The sequence below is a fragment of the Molothrus ater genome, chromosome 4, assembly GCF_012460135.2.
Source record: "Molothrus ater isolate BHLD 08-10-18 breed brown headed cowbird chromosome 4, BPBGC_Mater_1.1, whole genome shotgun sequence".
NCBI classification, from domain to species: domain Eukaryota; kingdom Metazoa; phylum Chordata; class Aves; order Passeriformes; family Icteridae; genus Molothrus; species Molothrus ater.
Window position 1 is genome coordinate 34,759,479 of NC_050481.2, and position 22,733 is coordinate 34,782,211.

Here is a 22,733-nt window from a genome sequence, read left to right on the forward strand (position 1 = left end):
TAAGCAGATCACTATGGTATTAGCCATGAAGAATTAGTTTACTGTCAGTTGGATAGTTAGGATTCTGTGTAAGTCCTTGGATAAAGCAACAGTAGAGGATTTTTGATTTTGATTTTTGCAGGATTTTGCAAGTTGTAACTTGCATAAAAAGATGCTCATTTACAGAGCTCCACTAAGCCTACCTGATTACTCTGGGAGACATACAAGGGCTATAAAGCATCTTCCTCTGCATGCCACCTACAAATAGATACTAGAGCAAGTGATGAGCTGAGCAATTTCAGCACAAGGATGAAAAAAGGAACTAGGCCAGATCCAATCTGAAAAGTAAATCATTAACACAAGCACTTTTGGTGAATGCTTCATCCTATGACTAGCTGAGTTCTGATTCCTAAAATCAACACAGCAGAATAGAGGGTGTTGGGCTAATGACTCTGTTTACTTACATTATAATCACACTTATTCAATGAATGGTTAATGACTAATCACACAGTATATCCATAAAGCCCAAGGACACAAGGTACCAAGGTTCTGCTTCATTGTTACTTTGGAGCCTAATGTACTTGGTGTCAATTTGATTGGATGGCTTCTCACAAATCTCCAAAGCAGAACAAGATTTAACCAAAACAACTGTATTTTCTCTTGCTTTAAGTCTAGGGAAGATACTACTCCATCTCAACAGAACTTGAAGACTCATAGCAAAATGTATTGTGGAGATTATGTGAGTATAATTATTTGTTCTCTAAATCTTCCAAACTTTTTCATTCCTCTTGAGTTGTTGTCACATGTTGGTATCCATTTCCCTTCACTGGTAGAAATTAATCTTAGGGGAAGATAATTTATCTGTGATTTGGGTCTAATGCTGGTGAGATATATATATATGAAGTGTCAGAAACAAAAACTAAAAAGAAGAATTATCAGTTCCCATCTTCTAATTCCAGACCTTTCAAGAAAAAGCAATGCAAGCCTTCTTGTGAGGTCATTTAGGTGGGTTTGCACCTAACTGCTAAACAAGAAGCTAAATTACATACTATCACCCAACTGTATTAAAGATACAGACGTGAATTTTTCAGAAGATAGCTATTTCTGGCACTGTTTGGGGGGTATAATTTGACAAGGCCATCTATAGCCGCATAAAGTAACTAAATAACTTAATCACTTCTGAAAATTTGTTTTGTTCATAGCATGAAAAATATTTTAAAGTAAAAAAATACTACCTCTACAAGAGCCACAACACAGGAAGAGTTATCAGCAATTGTTCCCCATCAAAAAGCTGTACAATATATTAAATGGCCTCACTAGAGCTCTTTGAGGAAAAAAGGTTATAATGAAACTTTAAATCTCCATTCTGGAAACTGTTGGAGTTACTATTTCATGACAGCAAAATATGAAATTTCTCTCTGTACCTAGCATACTGATAATCATGTTCTCTAAGGATTTTCTTTCAATTATTACTGACATGAAAAATGATTTGTTCCTTTCAAAGGCTTTTTACATGTACATTCCCAACCAACTTAGAAATCAATATGGAACTTTCTAAAGGATAAATATTTTTCCCTTTCTTATTTTAATATAAAGTATAATTGACTAATTATTCCAATCTTTCCAGGAAAGTATTTATTCTGATGAAATTATATACATAAAGCATATATTTGCTTTTCTAAAGTGATTGCTATTTAATCAGGATTAGTAATATGGTTGGTTTTCTGCAATTTGGGATCTTGCATCCTTGACTAGACAGTTAAGAACTTAAAAGAGAATTTCTTCTTAGTTTCTTTTTTTCCTCTTTTAGTTACAGTGATTTTGTAATCTATTCCTGGTAATTTAAGAATGACAGAAAGAATACTACATCTTAAAAAGGTAGTAGATCAGATTCTGTTGGAGAAGAAATACAGTTTCTTTTCTTCTACTGATTTACTGCAACCAATTATATTTAAATAATTGACACTGCATCTGCATAGAATATGTTGCCTAAAACTAATGGCAGTACCTTCTAAAATAACTTACAGAAGAAATATTTTAAAGCCATTACAATCGGCAATTATTATATTTGCAATAACAATGCAGTATTTTGATAGCATCATAAAGAAAATCTAATAGATAAGAATTTAACTGCAGCAGATGTTTACAATGTTATGAAGCTTAATATAATGCAACTATTACATATTAGCCTAATGAACTACTTGAGAAGAGGGGATACAAGTTTCTAATTCTGATACACTGAATTATATCAAAATACTCAGAAAAAATGGTTTTAATATCAACTCTTTATTCCCTCTTCTTCTAAACACAAAAAGGCACACTGATAAACCCTTTTTTTTTATCATCACAGAAACAAAAGAGCAGAGAAGCAACTGTAGACAATGGGGAACTTATCAGTCCCAGGAAAGTCAGAAAAACCCGACTCCAGGCTTTCTCTGAAAAGTATTGGGATTGGCTCCCAGGTTAGGTGAATTTTTACTGTTTATTCCACTTTCCATGTGTTATGGAATGGAAAGAGAGAGAAATTAGGTATCTTCGTGAGCTAGATCACTGGATCCTAGGAACAGACTTCCCTACTGAGGCATCCAGACAGAATGAGGACATGTAAGGCAGAGCTGCATGTAAACATTCTCCCCTGAATGCTGCTGGCATTTCAATAGCAATTTGGTCATGGAGCAGTGGCAGTTTTCTTTAAAGAGACTCAGCAACAAAAGAGCAGAAAAATCACTCTAGCAAACCTCAATCAAGAAAACAGGGCTTCTACAGGACTGAGTGGTGAGACATAGCATTAATTTCTTCTCTACTCTTCCTAAACACTATCCTAGATTGCAAAAAAAGTCCTAGAAGTACACTTTGGACTTAGAGATATTTTTCAAGGAATTCCAGAATTTTGAATATACCATTAATTCAGAAGCATAAGAAAAATTTAGAAAAAAAATCAGAAGTATTACTTTCAAGATGTGCTTTGTTCTTTAAGATGATCTTTATATTTTATGCTTTCATATCCATAATTACATACATTATCTGTGAACCGTCAGATAGGATGGAGTCCTTCAAGATCAACAATGAGATGTACAAACTATTAATAGCAGCAGTCCTGCCAGATTCAGCAATTCAAGACATCATCCTTATCAGAGATTACACACAAAAAACACCCTATAATCATTTCCACAGGCAAAACTACCAGAAAGTAGACAAGATGACATCTATGACCTCTGAAATACATATACAGAGAGATAGAAGGCTTTGGAGAATGAATTTGCTATGCTTAGACGTATCCCTTCAACTACTGTATCATATATAATTGAAATTAAATGAAACACATAGAATAAACTCAAACCAAAATACTAATGAAATGTTTATTAAATAAAGTTTCACTCAAACGATATCTTTGCAAAAGTATAGCTAGCTCATAGCATGTGGTTAGCTAATAAAGAAAACATTTTATTTTAGTAGACATCCCCTATGGGAAATATTCAAAGGAGTATGACTTCAATTGCTTGTTATCAGCAGAATGACTTACTGAACAAATATTATTAGAAGGTTGTTCGTACTTCAGAATGCTTTTCCATCACAAGACTGAATTGCCTGAAGTTTGCACATCATAATTTGATAAAAGCAGCCTCACCTTTTACTGATACTTTTGTTGAACTGCTTATGACTTTGTAAAAAAAAGCTGTTACTTGCTTGCTTTTGCACAGAAGGAAGGTGAATTGCAAGTATTATTTTCCAGAACCACTATAAATTCTTCAGACTGTTCCAATCTTTTTCATTGTTCTGATTCATTCCACCAACACCACACAAACCTGTCTGATCAGCTTAATTTGGAATCACTTTCTTACAGGAAAGTTAAAAGAACATATGCAAAGCCAGAGATATGTATAGAGTGCCCACCTGGGCTACCTCTGTAGAGACAGATCTGCAGTTTTGAATGTGAGGGTATCCTGAGATTAGAGAGAGGAATAAATATCTTAATTAAAAAAAAACACTGAATCACTTTTGGAGATAGACTTGCCTTATAAAGTGCTTTGACACTTTGTGAGGAAAAAAGCAAGATGTTTTTTATTCTTTCCTCCTGAAAAACAGAGATCCTCTTCACTAGGATGCTGCAGAGGAAAGACAGCATGAAAACCATTTTTCCATGTTCACATACAGCAGTTTGTCTAAACTAACTCACAAAAAGGCTAAATTGCTCTTGGAAATTACTTTCCTCTGATGCTTTTTTGAAGAGATTTTCTTTGTCATGCTGAATTCTAATTTTGCAATGAGAGCTCCAGAAAAATGATTAACATGTTGTGAGTATGCTAGAATCCAGATATCAAAATTAAATTGTACAATTCTTCACATCCTTTCAGTGACTGCCCCCATTTCCAGAACAGACATTTCCCCCATTTTCTTCAGAAAATTTGTCTTTGTGTATATTCATCAATCAACCTGTTCCTAGCTGTAAGTTTGAACTTTATAATGAATTTGAATCATATTGGTAGAGGACTGCAATCTCTTATGAAGTTCTGTGGAAACACTGTTCACACAGTGAACAGTGGGGGGGGTGAGGAAACTGAATTCTATTACCAATTAAAAAAATCCAGCAGTTGAAACTCAATAGTCATTTATTCCATTGCCCTGGCATTAGCCAAATAATACATTCAGACTTTGGACTCAGTCATGTGACTGAGTCATATTTTATTTAGCCAGTGGTTGTCTCAGAAAGGACCCCATGGCTTGTTCCTAGATGGAACAAGGTGAGGAAACAAACTGCAAGTACATAGTGAAACAGAGACAAAAGAACCAGGAAAAAAACCCCAGTTGTTTTTATCTGCAGTGTTCACAGAACGAGTCAACACCCAGAGCATAATGCAAGTTCCTTTATCACTCAATCCCACATTACTGAGACTAATGGTTGTTTGATAATGTTTACTTATTTTAAAACATTTTTATTGGAGACATTGCTGTTAATTTCTTTATTAGAAAAAAATTATAGAATTATTAGATTGAATAGAGAGTCAGTAGGCCACCTACCCCAGTCTTTGCTCATTAAGGGTAGGAACCAAAAGCTCCCTGAAATCAATAAAAATACTTTCATTTATACTTTCTGTGAAATTAGGATAAAGCTCTCATAGTAAGAATATTAAAGAGGGCAAAAATGTCCCTGCTCTTCTCAACTTAAAAGAAGATTCCTGTTACTTGGTCACAATTTGTTTTACTTGTGTGGATGGGTTGGAGAGCACTGTATTTAGAGAAATTATATTCAGTGAACATAAACTTCTTCTGAAAAGAAGAAAACCACAATGCAATTTTCACTTCTGTGGATTTAACTTTGCCATGAAGAGCAATTTCTGCTCATCCCTGTAGTGAGCCATCTTAAGGCATGAAGAAGAGAAATCATGAGATCATACTGGTATTTTTCCTATCCCTTCCAGAGCTTAGGGAAGCAGAAGATGTTGCAGAAGTACAACAGAAATGGCCATAGACTAAAAACTGGTCATCCTGAGTCAGAGTCCAGTACTCTCACTAGGTTCTTTCAGTATCTGTCAACCGCAGTTATTTTCTTCTGTTTGTATTGGTCTGTGATCCTATCAAAGTTATTCACAAATTTCTTAGAATAAGAAAAAAATATATGAAATAAACTATCACTGAGAATGAGCTGACAATAATTAAATCAGTTACAAAGCAACTAGAAAAATTGCATTGTCTTCTACATGTCAAGCTCAAAACTATCTCACTTGGCAGTGAGGTAACATCACTGCTTTAATAAATCACCAGGTTTGTGAGCAACTTATGGATCTCATTCATCATTTCCTCATTAGTCCTTTCAAATTAGAAATACCATGAGGAATACTGAAGACTGTCATGGATACCACAGATTAACATTGAAATATAAAATAATACTTTTTAAATGGGTTTGCAAAAGGATTTACATTTTAAGGTAAATCCTCACCTTTTACTATTGAGGCCTTACTGATGCTAGGGGTAACTTCCTCCAATATGGTCTGTCTTCCTATGGTCACCTGCAAGTTTAAGTTCTGTTTCAGAAATCAAAAACCACACATCCTGCTCCCCATGAAGCAAAGACAATTTAAAGTTATGGTTATTGGTTTGCAGCAGAATTAGGTATATCATATTAAGAATGTTAAACACCTCAAAGTCTGCTTTTTCCTTTTGTAGACACAAGGAACAATCTTCCTGCTCCAAATTTTAACCCTGTAATGGATGCCCAGTTGCTAGGAGGAGCCCTACAGGGAATTTGTGAGTATCTTGACTGATTCGAATGCAAATTCTCTCTTTTTCAGAAAGCTCTCATAAAGCATTAGGCAAAATATAAACTCAAAATTGTCACCGCTTATCTGCAGAGTCTTCAAGGAACCACAATAAGACACACTGATGATGTCCAAATAAATAGTTCACATTTACAGGAACTAAGAGTTGATCAAGATTAATCTAAAATCCATACCAACACTTAGACTAATGAACACTTCATTGAGAAAACAAGAAAAACAGAATTCTGTGTTGCATCACTAGAGTGAGGGCTAAGAAATTAAAGGATTTTAGTTGTAACTTCAACAACTAAGTGTTACCAAGATCTGCTAAGTCTCTTATTCAGTCACAAGAAATAAAAACAGATGGAGTACAAAGTTTAAAGAATTCATTACCTTCTCAGTTTTTGTTTTCAGTGTTAGTTCCAAAAATCTTTTGTTCACAAAAGGATTTTGCTCAGTTCTGATTTTTTTCTTTACCTATTGAACTTTGTTTGTATTGCTGAGGGTCAAAATATTGATTTTTTTTTTAAGTCTTAAATGTCTTCTTCACTTGAAAACTGTTCTCTGTATCAGCTTTTATACCCCTTGGGCTTTTCACAAGATTGTACAGCACCAAATCTCACATGCTGTTTTCAATTTCTTTAATGAAAATGTGAGGACTCAGATTTAATGTCAAGTGAACCACAATAAGCATTATTCATCAAGGGGAATCTAAAGTATCTTTATGACCAAATTGGCTACAGATGAAAAGTTTTAAACATCTTCCTACACTTCAAAGAGTACTTCTAAGATAACATTGATAAAATATGAAATATTTTAATGTTGCTAATATATGAAAATATAGAGATTATATTCTTCATCTAATACTCTAAGTACAAGTACATCAACCTTAATTTTAACCTTCCTATCAAAGTACATGGAACAAAGTTGTAATTTAAAGGACAACTGAAAAAATAAATAGTTCATCTTCAGAGAAGGTAAAGTCACCATATACTTTACAGGCACTGACATTGACCCTTAATCCTGCAAATGGCATTCATACTTATGAGGATGTTCAGTCACCCTCTGCTGATACTACACAAGTTGTATATTTATATTTTATAATATTCCCTATATCTGGACCATTCTCAGTTTTTTACTAGAGAGACCATATAAGCTGTAAAGACTCCTAGTGATTATTTTCTGAAATGCAAAAAGAAAACATTATGTACCGTATCCCAACCCTTTGGATGCAAAAACAATTTTAAAACTCAAAAATAGGTTTCAGAATATGCTAATAATATTTTTAAGCAATAATACTGATTTCATTATAGAAGTGTACTAGTAAGTTCTACCTATCAAGCAAACCATCATAGGTAACCGTCAATAAAATGCTCTTTTTTAAATGGAGCAAGATATCATTTTTAAAACTTTATACAGTTCCTCTGAAATTATAACTGAGTTTATCAACAAATGGTTCAACAAATTTATCATCCTCATAAAACAGATCCCTAATTCTTAAATGACAATTTAATCAATATCAACAGAACACACCAGTAAGACTTCCAAGGCTCAGCCACAAATCCTGCTACTGGGCCTAGATTTGAATCCTTGAAAGCCTCTTTTATTGATGCTTTCAAACCCACTGAGCTGGTGAGAGGTGATGACACATCTAGTAATAACAGACTGCTTCACCTTCTAATGGTATTACATCAGCAAGTGCAAGACACACAAGTACAGTAATATAACTGATGTTAGTAAATATTAGTGGGATATTAGTCTATTGATCAGCTTTTCTAAAATTAGTATAATGTTCTTAAACAAAACAAGAACAATCACAAATATAAGTAATTAACACCAGTTTGTTAATTTAGAGCCTGTGTCATTTCCTTTTCAGGTTGTGAAAAGGATGTGTTGATTGAAATCCTAACTCAGCGTTGCAACTCCCAGCGGCTCATGATTGCCGAGGCATACAGAGACACGTATGGCAGGGTACGACAGAAACGCTTGGTGCTTTTATTACTTCTTTCTGTCCTGTGCAGCTGTCAGCCCTTCTCTCAGGTCACTCACTGGAACCCCAAGCCTGTCAGACAGCTGGCTGGCACAACAGGTTGGCACACAACTTGCTCATTGGCTATTGATACCTCTGAGGGTATCACCTTGTCATTTCTACAGCAGAAGTGCTGTCTGCCATGCAGTTAGAAAAGAGCAGGAGAAGTTCCTTCTTCTACAGGCCATTCTTCTCTATTGACAAAGCTAAAATATCTGAACAGACTTTCTTCCTTTATGTGCTTTTTTGGAATAAATAATAAAATAGTATTGAAACCAAAGAAAAACACCATACACAAGAGTTATAGGCTCTTTACCTTACTCACGTAATGATTAATGTTCACATCTCAAGCACTGACAGTCTCACACCTCATTCCATATAGTCCCATGTGTACATTAAGCACAATAGTCATCTGACCTGCTTTAAAGGTATGATCTTTAAAAACTGATTAAAATTTTTTAAGACAAAAAGTTATCTTTAAAAACTGTATTTTACCTATATTTACTGTATATAACAATGGAATTTTTGCTATCTGAGTTCTTAAACATACATAGAGATATATATCCTCATTCTATTTCCAGATCTATTGTTGCTAACCAAATAACTTTGGGTAAGTTGCAGTGCCTGCATTTTCCTTAGTTGCTACAGCTATACAAGGACAAAAATAATAGTAACATCCCTTGCAAAATTCTTGTGAAAGTCATGAAAAGTACAATGTAAAACTAGATACTATTTGATTAAGTTGACTAGACATGCCCTTCCCCTGAAAGAAAGCAGACAAACACTTAGAAGAAAATCCATTTTCTTCATTTCCTGAAGCCTGTAAAACCAAGGGTTCACTGGAAAATTCCTTGCAGGCCAGTGTCTGCTTGTCATTGAATCAATCAGCATGAGTGAGAACAATGAGTTTGCACAAATGCTACCACAGAGCCATTTCCCTTAATTAGGGTTAACTAGAAATGGTTCATTCAAAAACTCCACATTTTATGGTGCTTTTACACCTCCAATTCATTAACCAGCAGAATACATTTGGGTGGTCAAGTTTTCTAGAGACAACCTTTGTACCAACTCTACACTAAAAAAACCTCAAAACCACTGACCCTTGAATAAGCTCAAACACCCATTTACTGTCCTAGAACTGGAGGAAAAAGAGCTGGGTTTAATCAGTGTAATGGGTTGATTTTGTATTGTTACTCATCTCCAGGAGATCAGTGACTTTATTTGGACTGTTAAAAGAAATGAAACACACAATAATTGCGATGTTTTAGACATAGCCTTGAATGAATAAGTATATTTTATAGAGACCATAAAAGAACAATAACTGACAATCACAGCTATGCACCTTCCAGAGACCATGACAATGATAGAAATCAGCACCTAAACTATTAAACCTGTTTTTTCTATTATGTGATATTTATTAGATTACCATCACACATGCAATCCATACAAGTTCAGTGTTAAGTCATGCAATATTCCTAGGTTTTAATGTTACTTATAGCAAACTAAAGTATGTCAAGCTACCCAAAGGTGCCTGTGACATGAAGCACCCAAGCCCATTCTTCCCAAGTGTTCATTTATCTCCACCACTGGACAGTCCTTCTCTACTCCATCCATAGCAGCTGGCTGGTTTCTTTTAACCTTTTCTCTACAGTGTTTCAACAGGACCTATCACTTTAACAAGGGAAAATATTTAAAAACTTTGTATCATGTTTTTCTCCTTAATTTCTATTATCTGATACATGATGATCTAGAAATAATACAGTACCACAGTAAAGACTTGGAAATGTCCTTCGGGAACACAGTTATTTCATATTCAGAGAACAATAATTGATTTGCTCACCACTAGTCTAACTGGCTCTTCTTTTCAAAACAAAAATATAAAAAAATCAGTAAGTGCCTATGAAAACATATCACCTTTAAATTCATACCTCTTTCAGCCATATGAGTTAACAGGAAGTGCTATAAAGGCAGTGGACACAGATCTAATGACCTAGAAGAAAGAAAAAAGCCAAAGATGTCAGATGTCCTTTTTAAGAATCAGTGTCTAAATCTATGAACAATAATAGAAGGGATAGGCAAGAAAAGAGTTTTCATATTCTAGCAATGGGCTACAGAATACTCTAAAAAACATGGAACATACTCCAATACACCCACAATTTTAATTCAAATGAATTCATTAGGCACTGGGTACACTTCACAGTGCAAGATTCATCATGATACTCTTGACAGTTCCTTAAAAAACCCTACCAGGAATGTGATGTATCTTACATCAAGTTGGGCCAGTTTGCACTTTGAAAGAATTTAGCACACATGGCACTTCCCTGGCTGCAATTTGTCCCGCTGGTCATATTGAATTGAACAAATGCACCATTAGGCAAGCCCAGTTTATGAGTGGTAAACATCACAGGACAGAGAAGAGATGTGGCATGGCAACAGTAGTTTTAACCTTCTCAGTTCAATATATGGTAAACCTGTTGGTCCCATCCTTCCCCTCTTTATTTCACTTCAGTCTGCTCAATATGGCAGCCACCATGCCCATTCATTAGACAAATGTAAACTGAGACACATAAGGAAAGAAATATTAAAATTAAAAAGACCTGAACTAGCTGCATGATTCAGACATACAGAGAAGTTTTAAGATTCCTTCTTACAATTAGGCTCAAAGGATTTCTTGTAGCAAAGATGATTAGGAAATTAAAATAGTGACAACTTAGAGCTGTCTTTTATTTTTTCCAATACTTCCCTTAGTTCTGATTTCCGGAGTAATTTTTAAGTAGTATCCATTTGTATTATTAATTCATTTTCCCACAGGCATGTTGTCAGAAGTAAAATGTCTTAATGAATTAATTTCTACTCCATGCATGATTTAGTTGCTGTCAAATGAATCTAAAGTGCATTCACCAAAGACTGTGTATGTTTCTTCATCATAAATTTAATTTTTAAAATGCATATGTCTTCCTTCATTGCTACTCTAGCTATTAAATTAATTATATTCAGAAATATATTAATATCAAAGTACAGGCCTGAAAAAAAATACAGCTCTGGAAATATACTAGTTTATATAATGGGAACTGTTTCTGGCATGCCTTTCAATTCAGGGAGACTAGAACATCTTACAGGTGTCTAGTGCTGCACACACATTAAAAAAGACCACGCAAGTGTCCTTGATCAAAACCAGTAACTAATTGTAAGTTAACAAGCTTTTGGCATTTGCAGTGTTTTGAAGAATGCTACAAGGAATGGGGAGGACAAGGAGGAAACTCTACTCCATTACTTAGCTATCTGGCAAGAAAGAACTGAGAAACATGAGCAGGAGGAAAAAGGGGGTCCCATGTTATTAATCCAGTATCTATCAAAAGTAGTGAACTAATTTAGAATGTAAAATATAACTGAATTGAAGTACATAACCTTCCAGCTATCCAAAGCTGATATTTTCATGTACTAGGAGCAATACAGATGATTTTTTCTTAAATTATTCACATGGTAACATTACAAAAAAAAAAATCAAAAGAAACCACCTGTGTTTTATGAGCTTGATCTTCCAAAGGTGCTTACACCTCTCAGATTCACACAGGGAATAAATTAAGGGAAGCTGCAGAGGCTCTGATGTGATATTCAGTTTTCTAAGACTTGAAGTAATAATTGCACTTAAACATCTACATTTTCTTCTCTGTTCTAAGAACTGAAAGCAACAATCCATTGTGGCCTACTGGCTTGTGCACCTATTCTCATCTTGCTCATACTAGTAAAATAAGCATGTACTACTTGAACAACTTTTTTTTATTTTACTTAATCTTTGCCAAAATTAATCTTTAACAGTTCATCCTAAATCATTTAGGGAGAAAACCATAATAGTTTTTTAAGCTGTCTTAGTAAAGTGTGACTATAGAGATAATCCTGTGTGTGCACTTTCTTTTTCTTTTCAAGGATTTGATAACAGACCTAAAAGAGAATCTCTCTCATCACTTTAAAGAAGTTATGGTTGGCTTGATGTATCCACCTGCATCCTATGATGCCCATGAGCTTTGGCATGCCTTGAAGGTAATTTTTATATTCAGAATTGCTTAGAGTAGCAGTCATTAATTAGAGTGCTGAACACATATGATTTTTTTTTTTTTTACATTTCATTGGTTGATAAACTACTGAAAGTTAGTACACTGGAGTAGTATACTACCACTTAGTCCACTAGTCAACAGAAATGCAGTGCTATTTCAAGTTTATCCATCAGTGTGCTAAAACCAGCATAAATAATATTTTTGTCACAGAACATACAAAGCCCATTTAACACCCATGGTAAACTCAGAAAATGAATAAAGATTTATACAGGGAACCATAAGGTGCTGGGTTTTGCAAGCATTTACGTATGCTACAAACCAAATTTATTTCCACAGCCAGTGCCATGCACTCAAGCACCACCTCTCTGACAACCAATACTGCTTTAGCAGAAGATGCCTCTGTAGAAACGCTTACAAATTACTCTGTGACAAAGTGTCAGAGCATACTGCACAGTCAAGAGGGCCACGATACACAGAGTATCACCATACAAGTTCAGAAGGCTTTAAGCATTCACCCAGAGTAACACCATACCTCATCTGAGGGCTTCTAGCATCTGCCCATACACAGTAACACCATTCCACTTCAGAAGGTTGCAAGTATGTGCCCTTTCTGTTTTTTAGCCCAACCTTTTATACCCTCATGTTCATGCATTGCACCTGTGTTCCCTCTGCTCCCTTTGGTGGTTGGTCAGTGCCCCTGGGCACTCCATGGCTCATTGCTGTCAATGCTGCTCACCTGCTGCTCACAGCTGCAGCCCCCTGGGGATGAGGCTCAGCCCACTCCCAATGACCACAAGCTGTGTGCAGTTCTGTTTCAGTATAGTAACTCCACTGAAACAGAAATGATTTCCCATTTAGAAGGAAATGTTTCCTTTTCTTCCCTGGATCTGAGACTGCAATCCTCACACAACTGAAGTTTGTGAAAAAAAAAACAACATTTTTTCAAACATTAGGTTATTTAATGGTGAAATTCATTCCTACAGGGCATTGTGAAGACCAAAACCAATACTTACTTCATAGAGGACTTCAATATATTCTTTGAAACCAGGTTGATTGCTGGCTATTGAAAATAATTCTTCTAAGGAAATTCCTGAATTACCAACTCCTAAAAGACAGGAAGGCATATCAGAGTTCAACACTGTTTTCCTTTTCTTTCCATGGATGTTTGCTACTGTCTGCTGTCACAAGCAAGACAGAGATTACAAGACTTTGGGCAAGATGATTTATCTTGCCAATTTTGAGAATTCTGCCCCCCCCCCCCCCAAAAAAAAAAAGTTACTAGTTTTTTCTTGTTCTTCAGATACTTAAATAAATTTTTAGAAGTACTGGTATGTCTTTATTATAGTTGGCTTCAAAAAGATTGTGAACTATCATTGCTAAAAAAGGAATCATATCTTTCATTAACATTATTGACAAAATTGAAAGTTATTTTTTCCTGAATGTGGGTCAAACTTAAACTTTTTTACAGTACTCTCTTTTGGCCTGGATCCATATGGCCAAGGTAAAAAAAAAACAACCCATGTGTATCTATGGGCTCTAATGCTCTTCCTTTATCCCAAATGCAAAATATTCATTAACATTATCCATGTGTATGTCAAAAGCAGCATATGCACCACATCTTATGTCAATTGAAGTTTATAAAATTAATTCAAACTCTGTGGGAAAATACAGTGATTTGCAGCACTGCATGTACTCCATGATGCTTTCCTTTAATACCAAGTTCCATGCTAGATATTGTGCACTATAGTATTCCTAAATAAACTATTAAAAAAAAAAATGATGATAAGAAGAGAGAAGACCAACATAATAACTATGCTTATGTCTACTTCAGATTTCCTAACACTTGCTAGGGATGTATGCTCAATCTTTGCATCTGATTTCTTTCAGCAAACAACAATTCTTACTAAAATTCTAAAATTATTCCCGTTATGTTTCTGTCAACACTAGTGTTGCTTCATTTCCCACTTGCTAAGGTACATGCTGAAATTCAGATTTAGAAATATATTTGAAATATTTTAAAGTAATTTGAACGGGTAGGTTATGCAAAAGTACTACAGAAACTGCTATTATTTTGTTATTTCTAATAAGGACATCACTGCTTTCTCCTAAAAATTGGGGTTTCTACTACACATCATCTTTTCATATTTACTTCTTTCCATACAGGGAGTAGACACAGAAGAAAAATGTCTAATTGACATATTAGCCTCAAGATCAAATATGGAGATCTTCCAGATGAAAGAAGCCTACCTAATGCGTAAGCTTTTTTACCAAGTGCAGAGTAGCAGTTGTACTATGTGTGTTCTGGAGGTATTAGCACACACAAAGGAACAGAACTACAAAAATACAGTACAGACCAGTACAGCCTGGTTCCCTCTCCACATCCTCTCCCACACCTACATACAAAAGGCTGAGGCAATGTGGGGGGTGGGCAGGCCAGTGGGGACAGTGGCTGAGGGCCCCCAGCAGGGCCAGATGGATTTGCCAGCCCCACAGCCAGGTCCTTGTAGAACCTGCCCAGGCAACACTGGAATAGAGTAAGCCTATTTATCCTTTATTTGATAATCTTCATTTGTACTATTCAGAACATGTTCATTTGTGATTAAGATTATATGGTTTTGGTTTAACCTAGAATATAATTCTGATCTTCAACAAGATATCGATTCTGACACTTCGGGTCACTTCAGAGATACACTCATGAACCTTGCTCAGGTACTGTAAAAACAAGAACTGTGACTTTCATTTCTAAAAGATTCATAATTACTTTCAATAATATTTGATAAGTTTTACATTTTAAGGTGACTGTGATTAAAGATAGTTCAATAGGGCTGCACTTTTAAACAAGAAACAGGAGGGAAGATGATGAAGAGAAACTGAATTCCTTCATCTACTCTGACTTAGACTTTGGATATCAGATGGAAGCAAAGGTAAACAGATTATTTTATAAATTCCTATTGGTATTCACCTGCCGACACTTTGCTCCATCTGTCTCATCTCAAAATGTGTCTACTTGAATGTACAAATGTGATTGTCATTTTTAAAAGCATATGTTTTCTCCATTATCAGAAAACATCATAAACCAGTCAAACATTATGTGAAAATAGAGATATATTCACATTTGACTAAGAAATAAAGAATTAAAGAGTTCACTGTTTAAAATATAGTGCTCTTTGTGCTATTGCATGTGGTAAATCACAAAATGCTAGCACAGAAGAAAAGGAAGTATCACTTTTACATACCAACTTATGCAGTTTTACCAGTCCATAGTTTATACAAGAGAGTGGTCATCCTTGTCATTCTCATTGCAGTCACTGTGCTCATTATCTTTAAAATTTTTTGTAAACCAGACTAACAAATAATAAAGGACTGCCATGGGATAACAGCATACATAAGGTGTATCTGTACTTTTAAATACGTGCATGTCTGGGGAAAAACTGCTTACACAAATTTGAAATAACAGTAGGCTTCAATGAAGTTAAAAAGACAGAAGTTTCAAAAGTAGAAGCTATAAACAGGAAATATTTTTTGCTCATGCTGGATGTTTTTCCCCTAATAATGAAAACTTTTCCTTGCTTAAAAATGAAGAGCAACCTTACTTAAGCAACCTCACTTCTCATAATTATTAAAACCATGGGACATATTTACCTGTCAAATGAACCAAATTTAAAAGAATCTCTGATTATATATTACTACTCCTAATTTTCTTAAACTCTAGGTATTGATAAAGAAGCCTAAAATCAGAAATTTCATGTCTAACAAAATCTGCTATTTCACTCAAGATAAGAAGAGTTGTAGGAAATTTCAAGTTGACTCAGTTATGAAGATTGTTAGTCAAATCACTCATGCTTGCATACCATCTTATATTAGTACTCAGTGATATTCCATTAAAACCCTTTCTAATTCTATAACCATGGAACATTTCCCGTGCATCCTTTAATGCTTTTTTTCAGAAAACCTCTGCTTTGATTTCTATTAAATCAAACTACTGAGACAAGTAAACATGCTCCACATATGCAGAGCTAACTATTGAATTGCTATAGTATTGTATTTATGGTTTTCATGTCCAGCCTGAGGCAGATTAGATTATAATAACCATATAGGTTATGGTCCTTTCTACAAAATTAACAGAGATAAAAGAGTTTCAAATTCAGGCTAACTAATATTCTAGTCTAAAACAAACAGATTTTATTATAATTCTCTTTTTTTGGGTATTAACTAAAATATGATAATTTTCTACAATTTAAAACATAATTACACAAATGTTACTGGAGAAATCAGGCATTTGACTCATGTAGAGTATTATTACAGTTATCTTGTTGTATACTGCCCTGTCTTTATTCCCTTGTTTTCTTGTGTATGTAATTTTATGCAGCCATTTCATCAAATTCACTTCAGATAATTTATCCTACTACTAGAAATTTCACTGAGTGAAATTCTCACCATTTAATTAACATGTAAATTAACATTTTTAACAAAAAAGAACTATAAATAAATCATTCTACAAGCTGACAGCCAATACCTAATTTTAATCCTTCCCTTCATATATAAGATAACGCGACTGTAAATTTTAAACAAAATTTCTTCAAGCACATGTTATTAAGGCAGAAAATACATGAGCTCCAGATTTTTCTGAGTTCTGCAGACAAGGCTGATTTGTATCTTTACAAGATGACTATGGTTATAAAAGCAATTCCACAAGTAGCATGTTCTTCTCTTTTTCTGACTATATAATTCAGAACTTAGTGTGTTTACTAAAGAATTTAGCTTGGTTTGTGTAACTGAAAAGCTAGTGAATGTATGGGAATTTTAGAAATATTCTTTTAGGGTTTATGTATCAAAGGTGTCAAACCATTTTCTAGCTCTGGATCTTAATTTTCGACAATCATGAGCAAGCAAAATATCTATTATTTTATGAGCTTGATCTATGGTTTGTGCAGGAAGAAAAATACATTGAGAAAAGATTTTTCTGGTAATATGAATATTGATAAGAACTAATCAGTATGGCAAATGTTACTCCTATCCTTATTTTCCCCTCAGAGTTGCATATTAGAGTAACAATATAACATCCATAATTCTGAAAATGATGGTGAGATTGTGGTGGTCAGGTAAAAGATTTAAAATAGGACTAAAAATGGGATAGGTTTATCTACCTTCCCCACTTTTCCATCTCACAAGACTGTTTTTTAGTCCAGAATTCCTCTCATTAAAGAAAATTAAGACATAATGGGACAACTTGAAGATATTATCCACATTTGCAAATTCAACCACGCAAAACACTGATCCAACCTAAAGGCCTATATATGTTACCTCAAGAAATTCAACACAGCTTCATACACAGAGAACTTTATATTCCTACAGTGGTTTAGGATTTAACTTTTGAAGAATATGTATCTCTTTTTTCCCTCAGGGAACAAGGATGGAAGGATATGCAGACCCTTCTACAGCTGCTCAGGATGCAATGGTAAATATGCTCAGATCTGATGTTCTCAAACATTAAAAAAAAAACAGAAAACAAATGTTGAAAAGTGATTAAGGATTTACTTTAAATATTTTGCTTTTTTGTTTTTTCCATTTTTCTGATTTATTAGATTCTGTGGGAAGCATGCCAGCAGAAGACAGGCGAACACAAAAACATGCTGCAAATGATTCTCTGCAACAGGAGTCAGCAGCAATTGTGGATGGGTAATCCAGCAGTTCAGCTGTTTGAATACAGAGTGTAAAGGAAAAATGTGACTTGCTAAGAAAGCCATGCTTTGCATACCAAGACAGTCAGTGTGCAGCAGGACATTAGCCTGAAACCAAGTGTGAACTGTTGCAGCTCTCAGACTTGCACTGATGTGAATGGGAATTTGGAAGTAATGCAAAACTGAACTTTGCCTGATGACTACTGACAGCTGTAGACAGAACAGGCAGGCATCAGGATGCCTAAAAACCCAGAGAAGAATGCATGACCAAAGAAAGGCAAATGTTACAGCTGCACTGAGTCTACACATGATACAATAGGATGAGGGAGATTTTTCTTAACTATTTTATCCATTTTTCTTAAGCAACTCTTATGAGGGAAAACACTTAGGGAGAGCTGGAAAACATTTCAACAAATGTTTGCATATGAAAACTAGAATGTGTGGAAGCTTTTCCCCAGAAGTTTCATAGAAATTTTTGATGGGAGCACTTCAGTGTTCACATCTGCTCTCCGGTAATGAACATAAACACATAACAAAAGGGCCATTTTTATTAATAGGAAATCAGACATAGCTACAGATTGCAGGAAATTTATGTGAGCTTATCCAAATCTTCCATTGTAGAAAATAAACCCATTTCACCTGGTGGCAAGTTTGAGTTTCTGCTCTGCAGTAGAAAAACAGTCTGTCTGCTGACAAGTTTATCACTGTGCAGCCAGCTGTATTTCTTACGTCAGCTTCCCACAGTAGCTTAGGACTACTTTGCTATCACAGATCAACAAATTCATTCAGCTGATGATGACAGGATTAACACACCTGCTCTATGTTCTGCTCTCTTCCTGAGATCTGAGGGCCCTGCCTATACTGCAGTGCTCCGTAAGTTCTATAGTCAGCAGAAAAAGAATTTTCCTCCTTCCATAATGGAGAAAGCACAGCCTGGATATTTGTGTGTGTGCATATCTGCAGCGAGCATGCGCGTCACGCGACTCCTGGCTCCTTGCCACCATCCACGAGCCTTGCCAGCTTTAGCCAAGCCAAGCAAGGAAGTGTCTTACTAGCAGGATGTTCTTACCAGTGTCATAAACAGATGTTGCTAGATATGTGGCATGCACTCATTTTATACTCTAGGCTGAAGAATCCAAGGGGGAATGGCCTAGAAGCCAAGTTTCAAGCTACTCATTTAGGTTGCCTGACCTGGGCAATATAAACATAATGAAACACTGAGAATAATAAAGGTAAAAAATAAACTCAATAGTTATAGTACTGGGGAGAAGCAAGGAAAAAAAAAAAAACATAAAAAGCAAGTTGATTGTTATTAATGAGCTAGAATAAAACAAGATCTTTTTTCCACCCTAACCCTTCCCCCCCAAGTTTTCCAGGAGTTCCAAAATATCTCTGGGCAAGACATAGTAGATGCCATTAATGAATGTTACGATGGATACTTTCAAGAACTACTGGTTGCAATAGGTAATGTAAAGGTATTATTTTTACTAGCAGCAATCTCTTAATAAATTCTAGTATATTATCTCTTGTGCATTAAGAATATTATTTTTCTGATATTTTATCCACTTTAATCTCCTATATTATGCAATTAAATTTTCAGAGAAAATTAGGAAAGAATATTTTAACTACTTTCCCCTGTTAGTGTAAATCTAAAAATGTATCTATGGAGCACTAGCTTCTGACTGAGCAGAACTAGTATCTACTTTATTTGATAATAAATTTTGTGAGATAACTGCATTTGCAACTGATTGTACATATATTAAATAACCAGCTATGTTTTCAGGACTTTGGTGGTATATAAATTAGTTTCAAGCTTTATGTACATTTATCTTTCATTTATAGAGTAAGGATAGAAATATTCCTACAAATAGAACATGTGAGTATATTCACTGATATTTAATAGGCCCTTTGAAGCAACAGCAATGAGGACCCACCACCAGACTTTCAAAATTATAAATATGGTTGTACTAATGAATATAGCTTAATTTAACCTGAGGCATGGACAGCACTACCCAGATTTTTATTTCAAGGAGCCCAAAGCCTAAAGAAAGTATATTATAATAATCTTCTGTTTACCTGTTGCAATTCTTCCCTTCTAGTTCTCTGCATTCGTGACAAGCCTTCCTACTTTGCTTACAGGCTTTATAATGCAATTCATGTAAGTAGTCATTCTACCTCACATTTGCTAAACATAAGATTCCCTTTTTTTGTTGTTTTTGTTTCTTTGATTGATTATTCTAAAACCAGTACTTACAAATCAGTCTCTTTAATCTTTAGGTGTGACTGTGTTTTAAAACTGCACCTACGTAAATTTCAAAGCAGTAGTGCCTAAGCAACTAAGCAGCAGAAGTGCCTAAGCAGTAGAAGTACAAGTTTAAGTTCTCAGACACCTTAAAAATGATCTATCTGGTAACTGTTGATTTTTTTTAATTGAAGACTTTTTTTCTTTGCATGGAAACTCCCCCTGCTGTGCAGAACTCAATGTGCATTATTCTTACTATATAAGTCTTTGTCTGTAGAGATTTAATAAGTATGGCTAAAACTTAAATTAATGTTACATGAAGACAAATGCTTATATTTCTTTGTAGGACTTCATGCAGATTATTTTTTGTGTAAGCGCTAACTTCTTTTGACGTTTTATTGCCACTAGATGTCCCCATTCCTCACAGAATTATATTATGAAAATTTATTTAGAAACAGTTAAAATAAAACACATCTGAACAAAACCTATGTAAATTCTAAAGCTATGGTTAAAAATCTCGCAGAATTCACATGAGGCAGCAGTTTTTGTGAAATTGATTACTGGCCTCATTATAGTTTGAGTGGACTCTACAACAACAGTCAACTGCTACTCAAAAACTGAATTCCTAGGAATACTGACAAAAGTTTGTCATATTTTCCTTTTTTAAAAATTTCAGTGCATGGATAAACCACTGGCATTGAGGGACCCCTTGTTACTCAGTTACATGAATTCTGTTATTTGAGTATATGAAAACTCAGTAGAATAAAACCCTAGACTCTTTTAACATCTAGGATATCTTTATGGGTATTTTCTTCTTTTTTCACTTTAGGACTTTGGGTTTCACAATAAAACAGTTATTAGGATTCTCATTGCCAGGAGTGAGATAGACTTGATGAACATACGCCAGCGATACAAAGAGAGATATGGGAAATCACTCTTCCATGACATTAAAGTAGGTTTTTACAAACTTCTGCATATATTCAGCACTGGTATCACACAGACTGTAGCATTCTGTTTAACCATTTGGTTTAAAACAAAACAAACAAAAAAGCAAGGTGTAAAAACAATAACACATTTTCAGTGCCTCAGTTTGATTTGAGTAAGTGCGAAATTAATTCTCAACTCACTCTCTGTGATTTTATCCCTCTCCAATGCAAGATGTTTATAAACAGGGCATGGCAGTGTGTGCTGAGCAAGAGTTTGTATGAATGGTTTCCACACTAATTGAGAACATCTTATCTCATGTTGATCTGTAAGGCTAGGCTGGTACCACTTTGGTGCAAAACTGAAGTAAATATCTGGTTTTATCCTTGTGCTTAGGTAGTACCTTCACAAACCCTGTTCCTCTTGTACTCCTGGTCTGCATCTTAAAAAAAACAAACTTTGAATGTTTTAATTTTACAAAAAATGTCTCATGCTAAGACACTACATTTTTATGTCACTATAATCCAACTGCAAGATGTGCAGCAACTTTATGAAATGGGTCATGAATTTTGGTATTGAACTTGAGAATTAATAAACAAATTTGATCAGCCTTTCAAAGATAGATGGTTTCTAGGTGCCCAAGCAAGCAAAGGCCATGGCAAGTGAAATTTAAAAAAATCTCAGCCTAGATTTCTTATGAAAACAATGTAATGTTTTACAAGACCTCATCATAGTCTAGTTCTTGTGACACAGCAAAAAAAGAAAAATTCAGAAAATGTATAGTCACCGAAATATCGATTTTTTTTTTTCTTTGCAGCATTTTGCTTCAGGGCATTACGAGAGTGCTTTACTTGCTATCTGTGCTGGTGATACAGAAGATTATTAAGAAGATGCACTCTGAAGGCTGTGCAAACCTATTTTAAATAGAAATTGAAGCTATATGCAATGCGCTAACTGTAAGAGATCCCTATTTCATATAACAGAACAGCAAAATTAGTAATGTACATTTGCTAATATTAAATCTTTCTTGAGACAAGAAAAACTGTTGGCAGGAACATGGTTTTATCCCTAATTCTAATTAATATTTCTGATTTTATGATTAATGTAAATTAATGCAACAAGTGGCAAAATGACTCAGTGCAGGCATTTGTTTATCATTTAGTGTCACAACATCCCAAACATTCATCAACAGGCTCTGGAAGAATTTATTCACTTCCACACTAGAGAGAAGAAAATATTTTGCTTTATTTACTTTTAGCAAGATGATTTCTTTCTTTAAGGATTTTTTTCTTTTCTTTCCTACTTCTTAATGCCTCGCATTTTCTGCTCTTGAACATTATTGTTTTAGTTACAACCACACTAAGCATCTGCCCCATCTATTATCAGTCACTCATCAGAGTGCTTTTGTATTCTCTTTTACTTTGCTCACATACTTAATGACCTTTCGCTTATTCTGCTTGAAACAAAAGTAAAAATTAGAATCAAGTACTCCATCCATTCCAGTGCCATGAACTGGGAAACCTGGAAGACGAAGCGCTACTTAACTTCAAGCAGGAAAATTCCAGA

At 34.8% G+C, this 22,733-nt stretch overlaps 1 protein-coding gene across 1 annotated transcript; it reads left to right on the forward strand.

Annotated features, from left to right (window-relative positions):
* The first annotated feature begins 700 nt into the window (after positions 1-700).
* Positions 701-22,053, forward strand: ANXA10 (annexin A10). The gene is given in 13 exon segments (XM_036382603.1): positions 701-718; positions 6,145-6,154; positions 6,157-6,225; positions 8,113-8,207; positions 12,193-12,306; positions 14,484-14,574; positions 14,950-15,029; positions 17,725-17,778; positions 17,906-17,999; positions 19,370-19,465; positions 20,101-20,159; positions 21,073-21,195; positions 21,985-22,053. Coding segments are annotated over 13 exon segments (972 nt in total).
* The last annotated feature ends 680 nt before the right edge of the window (positions 22,054-22,733 follow it).